Genomic DNA, 21,344 nt, shown 5'->3' with positions numbered 1-21,344 from the left:
TGCATTTATTTTCAGGGCCAATCTTTTTTTTTCCCTTCTAATCATCAAGAATTGTTTACGCTAATAGTAAATAACTAAGGCTGTAGGAAGTGCATGTTGGAAGGGAGAAAGAATGTTCTACAAAGCATGGTGCCTTTGACCTCGAGGAATTTATAGTATGGGCAGGAAGATAAGATACATAAATATGAAAAGATGTCCAAATTGGAAGTCATTCCACATCTTGCAAAATAACTGATTGTGTCCTAAAAGTCCCTTGGAAAATGAATGTGTGAAACTTGGAATATTTTCACAAAGGAAGAATGATATAAGATCCTGCTATTCCAAGTTTCATCTACAAAAATTATCTAGCAGTATCACGTCACAAAATTATGCTAACTTCCGCCCTTCTTTCCAAAGTCTGACTTTCCCTCTTCCTGGGTCCACTATGTCATGCTGACCCTCTTTCAGTGCCCAAGGCTCTGTCCTGCCACAAGCCTTTCCCCCATCCTAGTGCCCCTTCGGGATGGCTGTGTCCCACCGCATCCCTATCTCACACCTTCACGAACCCTGGGCCATCCTTCTGGATCCAGACTACACACGACTGGCTCAGGCAGTGTTTTATGACTCCCAGGCCAGTTCCTTCAGCCACTACCACAGAACTTCCCCAGTGTTCACTGCACTGGGAGGAATGCCTGTGGTATCTGTCTCCTCCCTCTGAGTCCGTGATCTCATCTGTACAAGGAGCAAGAAGAGGTTGGGTAGGTACTAAGTGGGGTTGTTCTGTGGGTAGGAGGAAAGGCTGCAGATAAAGGGCATGTTTGCAGAAGGCTCTCCAAGCATGTGATCTCCTGTCCTGGAGAAAAGACCTGCTGGGGACCAGTCCTGTCGTGTGCTGGCTCAGAGGCATCTGCCTGAGGCTGCTGCTGAAGGCTACTGGGAGGTGGTGAGTAATTACTGCCTGGCTAAAGCTGATCAGAAATAGCCCAGGAGCATTTCTTCTGTCCAGGGGTGAGCAGATGTGCACTTAGTGGCACACACAGCTGATTCAGGTCAGTGAGCCCTAGTTTGTTGCTCCAAATCCTGGCCAAATAGTGAGACCCAAAAGCAGCCTCGTTAAACCAAAGCAATTGCAAAACTCTCAGGAGTGTGATGTAATAACGGGGTGTTGACTCTCTTGGAAATGGATTGGCCACTTGGACTTACAATAAACCAGGTCATTTTGGGTTTACCAGGAGAGAAGGAGATTGGGGGTGGGGGGGGATGTCGGATTCCAGCACAGCCTTGAGGTGCCCTAGAATGGGCATTCTGGGAGAACTGCTTGGCTAGCCATCCTTGAAATGCTTATATCTGTCTCATTCTTCCTGCCGAGGCTCTGCAGGCGATAGGCACTGTCACAGTGAATTAGTGACTCCATAAACCCAGCGTCTATGGCTGAACGGCTGGGGCAAAATTTTCTGAACTCTCTTACATCCTAACCAGCTTGTCTGAAATATTTACAGCGGGCAGGCAGTGTAGCAACGCCTGGGGCTTGGAAATCTGGGACAGAGGTCCAGAATGAGCTGGGTAATCCTGGGCAAATCTCAAGTTCTCAGAGTCTCCTTCCTTGAGCTACAAAAAGTATCCAATAAAGCCTTGTCAACTTGGCAAGGTGACAGTGAGAGCCAGGACACAATCAGTATCTCAGTCACTGGTAAAGTCATAAACCACAGGACTGTTTTTCAAATATTGCTCCAGTTCATCTTCTTGAAGGCTTCTGGAAGGCTCTCCAAGAAGCTGTGACCTAGCATTCCACTTGTATTTATTTGTCGAGAAGCTTCTGTAAGTCAAAGGCATAAAATGGAACCCTGTTAAAGGAGGTTTTTCTGCTCTTTGGGAAAGAACTATCTCAGACCTAGGCAGGGAGCTGAGAGACTGAGGAGAACTTTCTGGTGAGTTTATCTCATCAAACCCCCTCTTTGGGTCAGGCACAGTGATTGTTTGAAGTCCCCAAGGCACCCTCCAGGAAATAAGCAAGGTCTAGCGGGTCAGCGGTTTGCAATCGTTTCCAGGAATTTCTGTTATTTTCATGTTGGAAAGTGTCCCTTGGTCTCTGTAAGAATGGAATTTTCTATAATAACTGAGATGGCCTTGTAAGAAGCTAACGTCCCTGTTGCTGCTGCTGCCAGAAGGATGGATTGACCAGGAAGCCCACGAGCAAAGGAAACTTTTGTTTTTCTCTGAAGCTGTCTTTTACAGAGGTTCCCAAATGCCTGCCCGGCACCCCTCAATCATCAGAATCACCAGGAGTACTTCCTTAAAATACCGATGGCAGTGCCCCACACGAGATGTATGGAGACCTTGGGGAGGGGCCCAGGAATCCTTGTTTCTAACCAGCTTCTCAGAGGATTCAATTGCCCAGCTAGATCTGAGAGTATTGTGTGGGGGCTTACCCTTGGGTGTCCAGTGCTCAAAGGAGAAGACAGTGAGCTTCGTTGGAGTCTGTTTGGTGTAATCCAGGGTAGGACCCACAAGGGTCCTGAGGAGGCTGAGCATGTGGCTTCCTTCAAGCCAATATTCTTTAAATATGCACCCAACACTTACCTAGAGGAGAGACACCTGGTGCTAGGAGGGGACGGCAGTGGCGCGTGCTACCTTTCTCTGTTGCCTGCTGCCAATCAGCTCTTGCTCCAAACTTGCAAACTTCACTCTAAAACCACACATTGTAGGATTCCATTTACATGAAAAGCCAAGGGAGAGAAATCCACAGAGACAGAAAGTAGATGTTTTGGTTCCCAAAGGCTGGAAATTGGGGTGGGAGGATTGGGAGTGATAACCAAGGGAAGCCAGATTTCTTTTGGGGTGGCAGAAATGTAAGATTGTGGGGGTGGAAGCACAGTTCTGTGAACAAGCGTAAAGTCCTTTAGCTGTGCACTTTCAACAGGTGAATAGCATGATATGTGAACTGCGTCTTAATAAAACTGTTGAACAGTTCACTCTGCAAAAACCAAAGCCCTGTAGTTAACCATGCCCATTGCTCCTTATGAGGCAAATGAGTAACTGTACTCTATTTTTGGAGAAGGGGAGAATTAATACATCTTGTCTGGAACCTAGAAATCTGTGTTCTGGTGTAGGAAGTGAATGAACATGTATTTCAGAACTGTAGTAACATGTTCTATTGAAGAGGTGATTTTTCCTGTATCATTCACGGTCTTGAAACATGGTAGTGCCCCAGTGTGTGTGTGTGTGTGTGTGTGTGTGTGTGTGTGTGTGTGTCAGCATCCCATGTGGATTTATTCACCTTACTTTAGTCTGGCTGTGGTATAACCGCATTTCAGAGATGAGATCAGTTCCCTTCTCTAATGTGATTTGGGGGCTTACCCAGGCCAAGTCCCAGGGGAAGGAAGTAAAATAGGGATTAACAGCTTCACTGTATTTCTGCAAGACACTTTAAGATGATGCCCAATTTTCTGAGTGTTTTCCAGGAGACTGTTCCTCCACTGAGATAGGGTCACTGTAGGATTATGAGAGATCACCTGGCATTGTGCAGATAGTGAGGGCTTTGGCTGCCTGAGTTCAAATTCTGATTTGCCCCTTTAATAATGGTCACTTTACCATTATGAAATGGTAAAGTTTTCTTAGCTGTATCTGGAAGGTTGTAGCCTTGCTCATAGTATGATTCTGAAAAATAAAATAGTAAATTTATGGAACCTGACACACAAAAAAACTGCTCAGTAAAAAAGTAGCAAATATTACTATTATTTAAATTCCATATCCAGTAAGGTTGACAGATGGTTTCCTCATTTGGAAATTCCAAGCTCTTTTGAAGGAAGTCCTTCAATGCCCACATACCTCGTAACATAGTGTCTCACATGCAAAAGCAAAGAGGGAAGGAAGGAAAGAGAGGCTGCTGAGAATACCTATGAGCCACCTGCTCAGGCACCTGTTCTAAGTCTCTTCTATCCTGACCTCCTCTGTGCGTCCACTAGGTTAGAGAAGCAGGCTCCTTGGACTTCTATGTGTGGCCTCACGCCTGCTCACCCCTTATTCCCAGCCACATTTGGGTAGACTAGGTGAAGTCACCCAGTTCAAGCTTGGCTAGTGAGGAATTTGCAACTGGGTCCAACAGATTCTGGTGTGTGCCTTCTAGGGCTCTTAGAAAAATGACATGTAAACCTAATAACAACTGGCAGATATTTTCTGCTAGAAGCATAAACATATGGCCTATAGTAAGATACAGGCATGAAATAGGCACTTGCTCTTGTGTTCCCCCACAGTTGTGTTTGCAGTGTATTCACACAATCTAATTCTAGGCAACCATTCATACTACTCCTAAACTCTCTAAAGCACACTTAAATGTTTATACTATAATGTTAAAAGAGGAGGATAAGTCAGATTAAAATATACATATCTATGCACAAAATACTGGAAAGAAATTATACGAAAATATCAGTAGTGATGGGCTGGGGTTGTGGCTCAGTGGTAGAGCGCTCGCCTAGCACATGGGAGGCACTGGATTCAAACCTCAGCACCACATAAAAATGAAATAAAGATATTGTGTCCACCTAAAACTAAAAAATAAATTAAAAAATAAATTTAAAAAAAAACATCTACAGTTCTTTCATTAGTGAAAGAACTGCAGATGGTTTATTTTAGTTTTTAATAGTTTCTGACTATTCCAAAAAAGTCTATATGTGGAGCGGGGCAATATGCATTTTTTTCCTTCTTCCCTTTAAAAATTTAGCTCCGCTGGCCTCAGTTTTTTTTCAGAATCCCATTTTGATATCTGATGAACTGACTCACACATAGATGTTAATAACTTATTACCTTCCTAAGGGTATTATTATTTGAAAGTGGCCTTCCAGCAGCAAGATGACATCTTGACCACCTATTCCTTCTAAAACTAGGCTAAACAGTTCTACTTCTAAAAGTCAAACCTGACACAAAAACCTGCTCAGTAAAAAAAGTAGCAAAGTACTATTATTTAACTTCCATGTTAAATCAGTAGTGATTTCCCAAGTTATGGGAGAAAACACGATATAATTATCTAAAATTAAATTTTTCTCCCATAAATTTTCTCTTGATGTCTGCTACCAATGTGTTAATTTGAGTCTTGAAGGGTGAAACTTAGAATTACTGGGAAGCTTTAAAAATATGCAGATGCCCCTGCTCCATCTTCAACAGATTCTGGTTTAATTGGCCTTTCCACCCCTGTGCAGTGGCCCTTCTGGTGAGAAAGACTGTTTGGAGACATCGCCCTCCAGTGGCCGCATTTGATAACTGTTTAGCCGTCGGGATTTACCCTTGCTTCCCTTTGTTTCTCTGCTTCAAGCAGGAAGGCTGCGCTCAGACCTGATTGTCAGAGCCTCCAATGGCATCTGCACCCCTTTCAGCCATCCAATGAGTGGCTCGGTGTGGGCCTCCCTTTGAAAGGTCCCTAGAGTTAGTTGTTCTTTTGCCCTTGCCTGCCATGTCAGCAACAGACTTTGAACCATCAACCTGGGACAAAGTTTCCAGACTCGTTCTTAATTGTCAGGAGTAACAGTAACAGATAAAAGCTGCAGAGTTTCTTTTCCACAATGGAAATGCTGAGCGAGCTAGAATTATTCCAGTCCCTTTATAGGAAAAAAAAAAAAAAAAACAACCCAGTCAACAGTTACAGGATATGGGAAGGAAGGAGAAGAGCACGCGTGTAGACACATAGTCAAAGATTGAGTTTCTTTTTTTCCTTTGGATGGGGAAGTCCAAGGGTGGGGCAGCTGAAGAAAAGTCTCCCCAGAGTGGGCAGGGACAACAGACCTTACTGCCACCTGGCCCCTGGAGCTAGGGACTGGAGAGAGCAGTCTCCGTAAGCAGTATCGGATAGTCCATCAGATTCACTGGGAAGCTTGTCCAGAAAGCTGCTGACAAGCTTGTTGTTACAAGAGGACTCTGAGAAGCAGAAGCAGAAGCAGGCTTGCTGTTGGTGCAGTGCTGACTGTGTGCCAGGCAGGATCCTAGGCAGTATTGTTTCATAGCATCCTTACGACAGCCCTCTGAGATACATGGGACACTAACGCTAGTCAGGGAGGGAGCCTTAGGACACCTGGACTGCCGGGCCTGACTACAGGAGCTGACTACAGGAGCAAGTCAAATTCTTTTTTTATTTTCTTATTTTTATTTTTTAGTTGTAGATGTTCATAATGCCTTGTTTCATTTATTTTATTTTTAATTGGTGTTGAGGATCCAACCAGGGCCTCATGCGTGCCAGGCAAGTGCTCTGCCACTGAACCCCAGCCCCAGCCCCAGCCCCAGCCCTCAGATTCTTAATTACTAAGTCCAGTGCCGAAGGTCAGGGTGGGGCCTGCGATGAGATGGACCTGTGTTCCAAGTCCATGGAGCTCCTGGGGGACCCTATGTTCTTCCTGGGTGGGATGCAGAGGGATGCAGTGGGGAGAGAGGGGGAGAGGAGGCAGGGCCTGGCAACTGGGCAGAAGCCTGCAGGATGTGGGAGTTTGGGAGGCAAAGAACCGATCAGCAGGGAGAATGGGGGCCTGGGTCTCCTCTGATCCTCCTTCAGCCTGTTTTTGACTCCCCTTCTTCCTTCTAGATCTTTTCATGTTTCTCCTTTCTTGTTTCTCCCCCATCCTAGCTTTCTGTTTCTCTTCTTCCTTCCAAGAGAGGTTTTCTCTTCCCTCACGCAGCAGAGCATGTCCTCACAGCACGCCAAGGACTCCTCGTGGGATGTTAAGGAGAAAAAGCAATCAATCAGTCAAGTAATGGAAAGCACAAGATGAGTTTCACCTGCAGTCCAAATCCACCCCAGCTTTGGCCCAGTGCGGCAGGGCCTCGCCTGGCCAAGGCCCTTCTCAGCCCAGCGAGCTGAGCTCATCCTGCTGCGAGGAGCTGCCTGCGAATCCCTGTGGCAATCACACTTATCCGTTTCTCATGTTTAATGCAAGCAGGCTTCTGAGACAGCAAAGCTTTCAAGATACCGCCTAAGATACGCGATGCTGCCCTTTGCAGAGCAAACACAAGCGTCCAAAGCCGACGTGGGTTCCCCTACTTTACAGTAATTGTGTTCTCATCTGCACAGATGTAAGCAAACCGATTCTGTCAGAAGCAGAGAAAAATCCATATATAAGGGCCTTTGTGTCCTAGAGAGGTTTGGATTACCTCCATTTTCTGAGTCCCTTGGTAATTTCAAAATGAAGAAATGCCAATATAGGTTAGGTTATAAAAATTGTAGTTCATTGAAATGTTTATCATTAACAAGTTGATGTTTTAACACAAAAGAGTTAATGCAATATAATTGTTCTAGCTTCAAGCTAATCATAGGGCTCATACAAAGTGATCATTCATAGGGCACTTAAGTAATGGGACATAGATGTAAAGCTGTATTTTGAATAAATTCTTTCAAACCTGTCAGTATATGACTCCTTTGGAAATAACATAAAGATCTGAAATAGAAGGATTTCCTATGGCCATGTTCAAGTCCAGGATATTGGTCATTAGGGCAGTTTCCCTCTGCTGAAATAGGCCTCTTTTCTCCCAACAATTTCTTCTTTCCCCACGGCCACTCATTCTGGATAGTTCTGTTAGCTTGTGTCCTCTGGCCTGTGTTAAGAATGTGCAGATTCGAAGGACTTTATAAATACCTGGGCTATTTGCGTCCAGAACAGCATGCTGGGTCAATGCATCCGGGAGTTCAGATTCTAAGACAACCCTGCTGCTTCCTAGAGAAATGGCCGATTCTAGTACTGGGACAGGAAATAAACCAAATGAGCCTAGAGTTGCTTGTAGTTCCCCAAAGTAAAGAAATGCTCAAATGCATGTGCACGCGTGCAGGCACACACTCACACACACACACACACACACACACACACACACATATTTATGAGGGTGTGTCAGACAGACACAGGAGCCAACTGAAAGAGCTCCCACTGGACAAAGCTGGAAGAATATGAGCAACAAAATCAATGAGGCAGTACTGGATTATAACCCAAAGCACACAATGAATATCCACGAGTCCTTATTGATATAAGTGACTAGGTCAATGGATGAGTGGGGGGGGGCACAGAAAGAATCCCAAATAATTTACGTGGGTCCCCCCACCCTCAAGAAGGCACAGTGAATTAACTCCCCACTTCTGAAGCACACCACGGTGACCTGCTCCCCAGAGGACCGTAGGGAAATGGGAGGGAGAGAAGGAGGAACTCCGATGGAGAAACCGGACAGACACTGCCTCAGCCAGGGGATCCAGGTCAACAGCAGGCTGAGGATTCTCCCCTGTGATGGGATCATTCTTCCCAAGCCCACAGTCCCAGTGCAGTGGGGGGACAAATTCCAGTAGGGGGGCATCCTGCAAAACGGTTGACTGACCCTCCCCCAAATTGTCAGGATTGCAAACATCAGGAAAGTCTGGGAACCTCCACAGACACGGGGTCTGAGCTCCAGCCCTCAGGCCCCCTCCTGTCCTTCTAGGGTTTGATAATCTCAGCTTCTCACCTTGGGGTCCTCCAGGTTTGGAGGTGGTGTGCTTCCTGCTGTTACCTCAGTTTCCCCTAAGCTCATTCAGCCCTCTGACATTGAACTCCCTGTATCAATTCCCTCTGCTGAATTCCTTGGGCAGTTTCCATTTTTCTAACTGAACTCCGATAATAGTGCCGGGTACTGGGAAAGCCCCTTTGGGGTTGGTGTCAGGGATGGATTTGATTATGCCCTTGGCCTTGTGTACTGGGCTCAGTCCTCAGTCAGTGGCAAATACGACCCTAGGGCCCCACTGCATGCAAGGACATAGCAAAATTCAGCGTCATAGTGATCACCAGGGAGGAAATGTCTACTGAGACAGGGGGCTCAGGGGACGGTGGAATTTTCATATATACATTGAAAGGGAAAAGGACAACAGGCATGAATTTTTACCATCCCTAGGTTACACTGTAGTCACACAAAGCCTTGGAGGGGGTGGCCTTAGCCAGCTGTGCAGTTGCAGAAAGGATAAAACCAGTTCAAGGTTTTAAGCTGATAAATCCAAGCCCCAGAGAATCAGAGACATTCTATGGCAGCCCTAAAATGACCCTTCACATTTCTTTAGCCATAAGGCCAGTCTCACAAAAACAGGGTTACCGAATTACAATGTAGGTTGAACCTTATATGAAAACATGGTTTGACAGAGGGGGACTCTGGGATTCTGGTAGGTTCCCAAGAAACTAAACACCTTGAACCCCAGGCTTCCAGGCCAATGGGAAATTTTGGCCTCTAGACCTGTCTGATTAGGGTCAGCTCTGAGCCTGCTCCCGGGGAGGGCAGGCTAACCTGGGAGGAATTAGCTGGGAAGTCAGGCCTCTGAGAGGGGTCTGCTATGCAGCAGCTGCTGCTGCCATTGGGGGGCTTCATGAGATGGCTCTTGGGGGAGTTAAGAAATATGAAGACTAAAACTAACCATTTCAAACCCATTACTGAGGTGACACGGACAGAAGCAAACTGAAAGGAAGCTCCTTTTTCCCTCCTATTTCTCCTTCTCTGTCTGGAAGCTCCGCTACGGACACACCTAGAGGAAAACCAGCTACTGAAGGAAAGATTTTGTTTTGAGAATCGCAGCTCAGCAACACAAAGCAGAGCATAGAAGAGTGAGCTTGGAACTGAAGGACAGTATTGTAATCCACAGAACTTGGTGGAGGAGTCCCCTCTACCTTAAAAAGCAAACCTTAAGGAGATAAGGACTTTCTTGAAATTTCCTTCGCTCGCCAGAGTCAGATAGGGTTTAGTGTTAGGGTTTAGATGTGAGGTGTCTCCCAAAAGCTCAGGTGTGAGACAAAGAGAATTTTCAGAGGTGAAATGATTAGATTATGACAGGTATAAACTAATCCGTGGATTAATCCACTCATATGGATTAACGGGGTGGTTACTGAGGTAGGTAGGGTGTGGCTGGGGGAGGGAGGTCTCTCTCTGTTTCCTGGTTGCCAAGTCCTGAGCTTCCTTCTTCCACCACACCTTTCAGCCATGACGTCCTAACTCACTTCAGGTCCAGAGGTATGGAGTCAGCTGACCAAGGACTGAGATCTCTGAAACTGGGAGCCTAATAAACTTTTCCTCCTCTACATTGTTCTTGTCAGGTCTTTTGGTCACAGTGACACACACACAAAAAAACTGACTAAAACATTTAGTAAATGTTTGCTGAACACTATGGATGATGTTATTTTGTCTTCGTGACAACAGAATCCATTGGACCTCAGACCCCAATATTTATGATGATAGTATTCAATTATGGTGTTCTATGTATTTAGTTAGAAAGTTCCTTCCAAGCAAGATCATTCAGGAAAGTTCTATCAGGAGAGCAGGGCCTACCCTTGTATAAATGGAGTAACCTCTGGCTGTCAGTGGCTGATACCTAGAGGTGTTGAAAACAAAACAAAACAGAACACTGGTAAGAGGCAGGGAACAGCTCCCATGGTGTTGTGAGAATTTCTGGAGTTTGCAGATATACAATGCAATGTCTGAGACTCCTGTAAGGTCTTTCTAGAACTAACCCAGGAATCGGTAGAAAAACAGCACTTGCACCAATCCAGCATCTTTTTAACCAAATAAGGCTGACAGTGATGATTTCTGTTTGAAGAAGTTATTGGTAGCTGAGTGATTGATACACAGATTCCTGGAGGGAGGGCCAAAATACAATGACCTAGTATCTTCAGAAAACAGAGCAACAATAGCAAAATGTACAAGATGCAAAGAACTTTGAATAATGCCGTGGGTTTTAAATTGCGTTGATATTTAAATGTTCAGCCCAGAATTATCCATGTCAAATTAATTATACTTCCTTAGTCTTTTTCTTTCCATTGAAATAAAAATGACAATAAGAGCAACATTGCTCTGCAAGATACATATCAGATTTTTTTCTTTGAAATACTCAAAATTCAGTGAATATCAATTATATTGTATGTTTTGCATGAAAAGTCTCCAACCATTAAGAACTGTGCAAAATCACTTTTATTTCAATGTCAAATTCCAAAGAAAAATGCCCAGAAGTTGCTATGCACATTTGTTTTAACAGGTTTTATTTTTAGGATGCAGTTTGGAACCCAAATTCCAATGAGTCCCATGGACTCTTCCCAATCATGTGTTCAGGGAGATTGAGTCTGTATTACACTGGATTATTTTATGGAAACAAAAGCCTTTATAATGAGGCTTGCTTACTGTCAAGGCGTCTAAGGCACATGGACTACTGTGATAATGTTTATATCCTAAGAATAGGTTTTTCCCTCTCAGCTTCATCTCTGCTGGAGCCCCAAACCAATGCAGCTGAAGAAAAGACTAATAATTTCTAAAATGGAATGGAAATAAAGATCACAGGACATTCAAACAATTTAAGCCGTCAACAAAGATTACAGAAACAAAATGCCCCGCTTGCCATTTGTCAGTAAGAACAACAGAATAAAGAGATTTAAGCAGAAAAGCACATTTTAAACATGAAAGAAGAATGCTTAAGGAATGGGGTTAGCTTGCTTCCTTGTAGAAATCTTCAGTTTGTGGTTCTCTTGGGGAAAAAAAATCTAATCAATTAAAAATGCTATTCCACTTGTGAATGGAATGAGGAATACATTTCTCCTGTTATTACATAAATGGAACCCACCCTCAGGGCTTTGAAATATAGCTTTACTCAGACTACACTGAATTTGTGTGTCATCTCATCTTTCTGCATTATAGTAAAATTGATTTTACGATTCCTTTCTCAAAAATTACAGTCTTGAGATGCTTTGGCTTGTCTTCCCCTGATCTCACAGGCTGGGCATGTCACTTGTTCCTTTCTTCTGAACTGCATGTAGCTCATTGGTACGTGGCCAAATCCTGGTTAGAGTTCTCAACCCTAGAAAGAGTGGTCTTTTTGGTAAAGCCAGGATACATTGTTGGCTGATTTGGACTCTCTAAACTCAGCATCATTCCTGAAATCTTTCGCCTATCACTGGAATGGAATAGTTTGTGAAAAATTAATAATGTGATCACCATGCAAATGATGCACATTGCAACGTGGGTACTAGTAACTAACGCTCATCCTCACCTCCTGATATGGCCTAAGAGGCCCACAGTAGTATTCAGATTCCTGGCAGTGTGCTGGTGGGTTCTACGTTCATCTAACGATTTGATTACTCAATCAAGAGAATACTTTACTGCCTTTTTCTTTTTAAAAAGACTCCCTGTCTGTCCCTTGATATACTGCCTAGTCTAAATAGAAGGAAGAGCAAGGTCATGTGTTGGCTTTTCATCACTGTGACCAAAATTCCTGACAAGAACAACTTGGAGGAAAAGTTTATTTTGCTTGTGGTTTTTCAGTTCACGAATGGCTGACTCCACGGCTCTGGGCCTGAGGTGAGGCAGAACATCATGGTGGAAGAGGGAGGCAGAGGAAAGCTGCTCAGGACACGGCAGCTCCGAAGCAGAGAGAGAGAACAAGGTGCCAGGGACAAGATCTAATCCCCAAAGGTACGCTCCCAGCGACCTACTTCCTTCAACTATCTGCCTACAGTTACCATTGAATATAATCCATCAGATGGATTAATCGCTGATGAGGTAGAGTGCTTGCCAAGCATGCACAAGGCCTTGAGAATGATCCCCAGCACTGCTTATATATTAGTTTATACATATAAAGTATTAAATCGATGAATTAATATATATTAATATAATATCCAATCAGGACCTAGGACTCAGATCTTCCCTTTTAGATAATATGCAACATACTGACCCCTGGTGCTTACACCACCGGCATACTATTTCTCTAACGTCCACCACATATGTGCACTGTATTTGTGTGAACACACTGAACTGCCACCAGGACTGTGACTTCTTGGGGGCTGAGATGGCTTCCATTTGTTCCCCCAACACCTTAAATAACTGGATCATAAAAAGTTCTCAATATTTGTTGAATAAACACAATTATTATTTTATTTTTAGATGAAATATGTCTTATTTCTGGTATGTGTTAAGAAATAACATTTTTAGAAATGAAACATTTCGAATTACATGACACTCAAACTATAATGGTAGTGAGTGTAGAGGAAGCAGGCATAGGTAGATCTCCCTGAGGTGGCAAGAGGGGCCTTATCAAGTAAGGTTAGAACCCAGTCTCCCAAAGGCAGCCCACAGGCAACACCTTCCTTTGTTAAGACCAACTAAAACATTTTGTTTCTTTTGTGCATCCTTCAGCATCAGCATCAAGCTGGCATGAAGTGTTTCTGCTCATTTTGATTTTGGGGAGAAGAGGTATAGCTCTTACTCCAGCAAAACTTCAACAATTGTGTGAATTCTTTCAATTCCCTTGGGATCACTAGTTTTTCTAGATAAAACACTGGAAGATATTTAACAGCAATTTGAACCAGGTTTTAGACGGGGAATTCAGTTATGCATTCCAAAAAAGCAATTTTCTTTTGAAGTAGCTCAGGGCAAAGAGGGTATTTTCAACTTTTGGGTGCCTAAACTCGGCCTCCTTCATCCTTTCAATCTAGGGTCCTTTATTTTCTTCTAAGACTATTTTGAATAACACTAGCTGAAAAGGGTCACTGGTGGTTGAGATTAATAAGTGGCTGTTTTTCTTTCTGGTTATGTCAAGTGTTACATGTTTTCTTCAGTTTCCATTTAAGGGACTTGGGTGCATACTCAAGCGAATAGAATAAGTCTAGAGTCTGTTTCAAACGTCAGCTAAAAAGAGAGGTTCCAACATGTGTTGGAAAATGTTAAGAAATAATGCTTAGAACTAGTTGCTTTTCCTTCCTTTAGGGGAGTGATTATTAAGGAGGCCACTGGAGGACATATATGAGATTCACCCAGGGAAATTGTTAGGCTAGACAGACCTCCTCCATACATATTTATGTATTTCTTTTTTTTCCTCTCCCTAAAATCAATACTGCAGTGACCCATTGATTGGTGTGGACTGTCTCTTTGTCAAGGGTGAAGTTAAGAACCATTGCTTAACACTTATCAGTAGATAAAGCATTTCTGATTTGAATTCTACAAAAATGTAAGACAATATTTTGTTTAAGTTACAGTATTTATTCTTTTTTTTTATTATCCCTCTTAGTCCTGCATGCATTGTTAGCACAAAAAGTTGAACTTGATTGCAACCTCCTTTGAAGAGAGGGTAGGTACACAATTGCCATCTGAATAGCTTTTCCCTAGATGGCCCATGAAGTCCAGACCTTGATAACACTGTCAGTAACCTACACAACGTTCATAGAAAAATTTACTAAATATCCTCTGTTTAATGTAAACAAGGCAGAAGGCCAACAGAGTATTACAGTAACACTATTTTACAGGGCCCAGAAGTATGATTATCATGTTTTAACATACCAAGTGTCACAATGACATGCATATTTTGACATATTGTACAACCCAAAGTGTAATTACAATTTGTGGTTTTATCACTTCACTGTAACTTCTTCTGTCAATACCTAAGAACTTCATAATTAAATGGTGAATTGTATAGTAATATAATAATTTATGAAATGTTACCATGAATTTATGAAGAAATTCCATAATTTGTGCCCCGTAAAATCAAGTGTAACAATCTTTACACTAGCAACAGTGTAAGCAAGCTAAGGATTTTGGTCCTCATATATATATATATACACACACATATATACACACACATATATATACACATGTACAACACAATAATGTACAATTAAACCAAAAAGCTATGAATCCACTCACAGCTTCCATATTGCACAAACAGATGCATTATGAGAACATTAATGGGTTATGTGAGTTCTACCATGAAATTGGCTAAGACAAATCTGAGTTCTATCAAGTAAAGAACGGGGTTCATTAACAAAAATAAACCCAATGATTATACTGTTAGAATGTTTAAAAAAAAAAAAAAGTGCCTACCTGTTTATACAAACTTGAAGCAAGGCTAAAACGCAGTTTGGAACTTGGCTATGGCAATCAATGTTTGAGGTGGCACTTTCTACGCAACACAGTGCATTTTAGTCATTGTTGTGGCAAGTACTGAATAACTGAAGTATTCAGCTTCTGAGAAACAGTGAGGAAAAGTTAGTGTTGTACTATGTTAACAAATTCAACTCACTGTGATAACTTGTGCTGACTCTAAGTCTGAACTAAATATGAAGAAAAAAAAAGAAAAAAGAAAAGAAAGAAGAAAACTAAAACCTAAGCTTTAGCTGAGCACAAATAAAAGTCATTATAACTTAGGAAAATTACATTTTCAGAAGCAGCATACATATATCAAATATAAGAATTAAAGCTTTTCTGAGCTTGGTTCATGAATTAGCTATAAGGTCCCTCTGTGAAATCAAGGATAAGAACATATTTGGTTTGAGACATAATATCATCGCTACTACACCTATTAAACACTACAAAAACATTAAGAAATATCTAATATCTCTTAATGCCTTGTTTTAAATACATCTGTAGATTGTTAACTACCACCTAAAGTGGAGACGTTGAAGTGTTCCTTGAGTAAACTACAATAAATATAGCAAACTGAATGTTTTCCTATCACTCAAAATCACTGGAAGAAAATCCTGCATGAAGTAACTCTCTCACTTTTTTTGCTTCACTGTTTTACTTAATGCTTTTCTTATGATCTAAGAAAGATCTGCATCAAATTAGAGATAAAGTCTTCTTGTTTTAACAATGGTGCACATTGTAAAGCTGAGACTATTCATGATATAGATTTTTTTCTTAATAGTAAAAACTAATTATAAAGTAAATCAGAAATAATAATACAACAAAGTAAGCAGATAAGTGTAAAACATGCTTCTAAGCACATGGCCACATGATGTGTATATGCAAACATGCTACATAAAAGAACTTCTCAGGAGAGTAGAGACACATCTCTCTAGCTGGAACGTGACAGTCTCTTCTCCAAATATTAGTGAATGGAAAGATGCAGAGGAAAGTGCTGCTGCTTAATATTTCAACTTAAAAAAAAAAAAAAGCTTAAAAGTGACAACTGAGGGATAAGCATCATTTAAAGACAGAAAAGAAAGACATAGCAAACAAGTTGTGCAGCCCACTCGGCATGCTGTGCACAGCGCAGCTTGGCTAAACTTGTCACCCCATGAGTGCCCACTCCCGGACACCCCGAATTCCCACAATCCTTTAACTTGTAAACAGGACATTCAAAAGACTGTTTTGTTTAATCTCTTTAGAATCATTGCAGACAAGCAAAAAAACCCAACAAAATGAAAAAAATGTAAACAGTAAGAGGCCATTGGCATTCTAATTGCTAAGAGTTATCAGTTGGTTCCCCACCTGGACGCTGCCATGCGCTTCGATAACAAAAACAAATTATAGAGCAATTTCATCAGCAATTTTCAGAGAGGGAGGGAAAAAAGCTTCTCAATCCAGTATGTGTTAATTTAATTAGGTTAAAAAAATATCATTTTAGCAAATGCTACCAATGATGAGCATAAATTTGATGCTGCTGCAAAAAATGACAATTTAAATCAACTGGGACCCAGACATGGAAATCAACCACTAACATGGCTATGTGCACAGAGGAATAAAAGAACATTTCTTTAAAAATATATATATTAATCAAGAATTTATCATATTAAATTGTTATTCTTAGAAAAGCTGAAGAAAGTTAATGTTGCTCTACACATTTTTATCTCCTATAATTAACTCAATTCCTTTGTTGGTTCCTGAATTATATATATTTTTTCTCATTTACAGTTTTTTAAATATTTTTGTTTGATAAGAATCTTAACCTTAAAAAGTTATAAAATTAGTAAATTTTTTTGCTGCTTATTAATCCAAAAGAATATAAGCATTTGAGTCCCAGAGAATGTAAATGCCTTACTGCCTAAAAGGATATTAAAAAAACAGAAGTATCATCAAAGTCGTGACATCAAAAATTGTGCAGCTTTCACACAGTTGTTGGAAATGCCTTATTTCCTGCAAGTCCCTCAACTGCTTCCGGGGTTCAACAACGTGCAAATCTATAGAGAGAACCACTGTGATAAATAAAGCAACAAAAACAGGGTGCCGCATTTTATTGCGTGTTCACTCAATGGTTCTTAACGGTTCTGTGCAGTTTACTTCCTTTAAAAAGGCTTTCGTCCTCTCTCGGCTGGGTGGAACTGTCTTTTCTGATGGACTGTACACAATCGTCCGGATCCCTAGTGACTTGAAAGACGTCAGTCATGGTGTGGAGGAAGTGTGGTATTTCACAAATGCGATGGCCGCCAGCTCCTTACAGAACTCTTCTAATACAATCACACCCTCTAGCAACGTGATGTGGTCGATACTAGAGAAAAAACAGAGGACAGATTGACCTACCAACAGATCTTTACATTGGGTGAAATATTTGCATCACTGAGCACATAAAATTTGGACTTACATAGGGCCTTCAGGTTCCAAACCAAGCAACCGCTTTCTGACTAACAGCAGCTTGGGGGTGAAGTCTTGAATACGCTGAATTCGAACCATAAGGTCACCAACAACCTGCAGCAGAGACAGGGAGCTCAGCTCCAGAACTCAACTACATAAGAGTTCTTAGATAAAATCCTCTCTCCCTGTCACCAAATAGAGAACCCCAACTTTCACTACTCTGTAACCATCTTTGACCAAGGACTCATATCTGTTCTTTAAAATATTAAAATTATATATATTGTTTAAGCAAATAAATTTGTCTCCCATCCCCACATTTTGTTATAGTTCAGAATGTATAATAATCGCTTTAAAACAATAGATACACAATATTCTTCACTGGATGTCACTAACTACATACAGTGATATGAAAAGGCTCAGCCATGCTAGAGAACAGAAGAGAATGAGACTTACCCTGACGATGACAGAGAAGAGGGATCGACAGCCAGAGGCCAGGTTCACGTAGGGGTCCAAAAGGTACTCGTGTGTATGTGGATGAGGGAAGAGGGAAAGTCTGGACAACACTGAGGTCACCTGTAAATTCACATCGTATGGCTGTGCAGAAGGACAGAAAGACAGCAAGAGTAATGTACAACATACACATTCTGTGTACCTTATTTACCACTTGGATTTGTCTTTCTGAGAAAGAAAAATCCATCCTCCACATGTTGTTCTTCAATAAAAAATATCTATAACCAAACTACCTCTGACCATTTTCATCAAAGCACATATAGCACAGTCCTAAAACTTAAAAAACAAAAAATAGGAAGTGTGCATAGAGACAAAGTTCAAGAGGGCATCAAACCCACCAGTGTGTCATATATAATATTAATTACAAACCAAAAAGGACATATTAAGTCCAAGATCAAAGAAGAGAAGGTATTCATCTTCTTAGATAGGGTCACATTATTCCAGAAATGATTTTCCCCACCTCAGATTATCCAATGATTGCCAATTACCAAAAGCACATGTACAATAAGATAAAGTCCAATCACAGAGCCTTATCAACAGAATAGAAGTGGATGGGATAGGAATGGCTGCTACTCTATACCTCCAGGTCCTGAGGAGATTCAAAATGGCGCCTACAGACAAGGAGCAGCTTAGTGACTACGTGAACATCCGCTCTCCCCGCAATTGTACACCTACCCAGTACAGTTCCTCAGACATACTTTGTATATAATACACAACTTTATTTGAATTCTGGTTGTTAATTTCCACTTATTCTTCATAGAAGCCAGCCTGAAAGTACTTTACAGTGTGTCAACATCAAGGCAAAAGGTCTACTAGACAAAACAAGTCCTTATTATTTGCTTAGAACTTTCAAAAAAACCTCTTGACCCTTCCAGTTTTCTTTTTCCAAGGAGCCAAATGAAACCAATTGACTGAAACAAAATTGAGCCGGATGAGAACCTAGGTGAGTGAAACAGAGATGGCATTTCAGGGAAGGGAAGGGTGATTTAGGACCAAGTTTAACATTAGCAGTGGGAACTGGAAGCTTTATTCTCATCCTCTGAGCAGCCTTTAAACCCTTGATCATAATGAATATCAATTAGAAGTAAATCTCTGACATTCATAGGAGACTCTTAGACATTATACTGAATATCTTTTGTTTTATGGGCAAAATCTCAACTCCTAGGCCTGAAGTCCAATCTTAGTCTTCCTTACCATAAAACGCTTGAATGTGGATGTTTTAAAAGAAGAAAAATTATCCAAGTCACTCTTTTTCAAAAATGTAGCCTTAAGCAAGAAAAATGAAAGGAAATTTGTATTTACAATAGAGTCTAAGAGTTTATTCTACTTGATAATATTTGTGATACAATAATTTTCTTTAAGACTCAATAAACAATTAAATTATATTTTAGGTTAAAAGAAATGATTTATAAAAATAAATTTTAAAAAATGCATTTGATAAAAAGTGGGGACAAAATAATTTAAAATATAACAAGTCCAGAATTGTACATCCTTCATTTCAGGTAGTTAAGATTTTTGTATCTCTAAAGCCTGCCACTTGCAAGTGCCACCATTATTTGTCTTTACATAAGGCTATTTTATGATCTAGATTTTGTAATTTCTCTGTATGGTACTACTTTGGTTTGAAACTTTATTTGAACAAAAATCTAGGTCTTGAATTCTTTAAGAATTTTAAGGCTGACACTGATTTTTTCCTTCTTCTTTTTTGCAGATCAAACTTGGGATCAAACTCAGGGCTTTGTGCATGGAAGGTAAGCAAGAAGCACTCTTCCACTGAGCTATACCCCAGCCCAGATTATTTCTTTTCTTGTTTTTTTTGAACCCACAGGTGCTTAACTACTGAGTCACATCCCCAGCCCTTTTTGTATTTTTTATTTAAGGACAGTGTCTCACTGAGTTGCTTAGGGTCTTGCTAAATTGCTGAGGCTGGGTTTGAACTCATGATCCTTCTGCTTCAACCATCTGAGCAGCTGGGATTATAGGCGTGTGCCACTGTGCCTGGCCCAGATTATTTCTTAATGATGTCAAAATAAAATTAATTTCAGCAGAATAGAATTATCTCGATATACTCTGAATTGGTCTCTTCTTTGTATTGGTAATAACCTTAAAACAAGTTGATATTTGGGGGGTTGTTAGTAGTGTTTGTATCTATTATTTGGGATCCCTTTATTTTGTGCTTTATATAGTATTCACCTGAAAGGAAAGATAACCAGATTCTCTGATATGTCAAAAGGACTTGGTCCATTTTTTTACTGAACTCACACTGATTATAAAATCTAAATTTTGGGACGATAATCTTTGACTTGAAAGCAGTTTTCCAGGTGCTGTGGTGAATGAGTATAATTCTAGCAACTAGGAAGGCTGAGGCAAAAGGATCACAAGTTCAAGGTCAGCCTTAGTAATCTAACAAGACCCTGTCTCAAAATAAAAAATAAAAAGGACTGGGGATAGAGCTCAGCGGTAAAGTGCACCTAGGTTCAATCCTTAGCACCAAAAAAAAAAAAAAAAAAGAAAAAAAAAAAGAAAAAGAAAAGGAAGGAAAAGCACACTGCTGTCACCAGCAGTCAACCCTCTACTAAAGGATAAATATGCAGACAGTCAAAACAAGATCAAAATTATTTTTAAAAATCTCAATTGATAATTCTCTAAAATTTCTAAATATACCTGTTTTAAACAACAATTTATATTTTAGAAGTCTTTTAAATTGCTTATTTCATTTAATTCTTACAAGCAAATTTGAGTAGGAGATTAGACCAAGTAGCATCAATCTCACTGTTAACAGTATGGAATGGGACAAATGACCAAGTTCCCCATCAAGCTCACACTCTTCATTCTTGGAGCAGGACAGGACTTAGCTTCCTTATTTTTTCTGACTTTCTTTACATTATGTTGTGGATTTTGGCATTTTACTATGTTTTTAAAATCCCCACAGCTAAAAACAATACTACGTGTGACAACACAACAGTTGGACATTCTCTCTAGGGACTTCTTCTGTGTCACTCTCAAACCAGAGGAAGAACACCCAAGTGTGATGACCACTTGGGGGATTTTTCAATTCAAGCCACAAACAACTATTTAAAATTTAGATTCCTTTTTTAGTGCTTTTGGTCAAAATATCCAAAGATCACTAACTCCATGCTGATTGTTAATATCTCTTGCTTGTTAGCTTGATCAGATTCAAACTAATCCTGGCAAATTAGAGCAAAACAACAATCAAGTGATGAATTCCGGCCACCCAGGAGATTTACACAGCTGCAACACCAGACCACACTCAGGAACGCCAGATCTGCAGACTCGGGCTGTCTGGCTTCAACAGCAAAACGCTAGAAATAGCCCACATGCTATTAAGTCGTTAAAACAAGGACCTGGTCTCTTTATTGGTAACTGCCGGAAGCAGGCATGATTGAAGATGCTAACCTAGTGAAATACTTCTTAAATTATAATTCCTCCTACTTTCTGGTCACTAAAGGAAGTCTGCTTGTGGAATAAACTTCCTTTGTAACTCCTGACACTCTCACAAGTGTTTAACTCTAATGCCAAAAGAGCAAGCACTT

General features: G+C 40.9%; 1 protein-coding gene and 1 long non-coding RNA gene across 4 annotated transcripts in view; one reads left to right on the top strand and one right to left on the bottom strand.

Moving 5' to 3' along the window:
- The first annotated feature begins 766 nt into the window (after positions 1-766).
- On the top strand, positions 767-21,319 carry LOC143381034 (uncharacterized). Its single transcript, XR_013088776.1, has 4 exons — positions 767-922; positions 12,262-12,411; positions 19,502-19,541; positions 20,957-21,319. It is a non-coding gene; the product is annotated as an uncharacterized LOC143381034 (long non-coding RNA).
- Fhip2a (FHF complex subunit HOOK interacting protein 2A) overlaps positions 16,929-21,344 on the bottom strand; it is a 33,344-nt gene continuing 28,928 nt past the window's right edge. For all 3 annotated transcript variants that reach the window (XM_076834308.1, XM_076834309.1, XM_076834311.1), the window contains 3 exons: positions 17,734-17,874; positions 17,291-17,394; positions 16,929-17,197 (listed from right to left, as the gene is read on the bottom strand). In XM_076834308.1, coding sequence (XP_076690423.1) covers positions 17,092-17,197; positions 17,291-17,394; positions 17,734-17,874 — 351 coding nt within the window. In that variant the 3' untranslated portion in view covers positions 16,929-17,091. The remainder of the gene's footprint in view (positions 17,198-17,290; positions 17,395-17,733; positions 17,875-21,344) is intronic.

The sequence above is a fragment of the Callospermophilus lateralis genome, chromosome 15, assembly GCF_048772815.1.
Source record: "Callospermophilus lateralis isolate mCalLat2 chromosome 15, mCalLat2.hap1, whole genome shotgun sequence".
Classification (NCBI taxonomy): domain Eukaryota; kingdom Metazoa; phylum Chordata; class Mammalia; order Rodentia; family Sciuridae; genus Callospermophilus; species Callospermophilus lateralis.
Note: the sequence above shows the minus strand (reverse complement) of the source record. Positions and strands in the feature narration are given on the sequence as shown.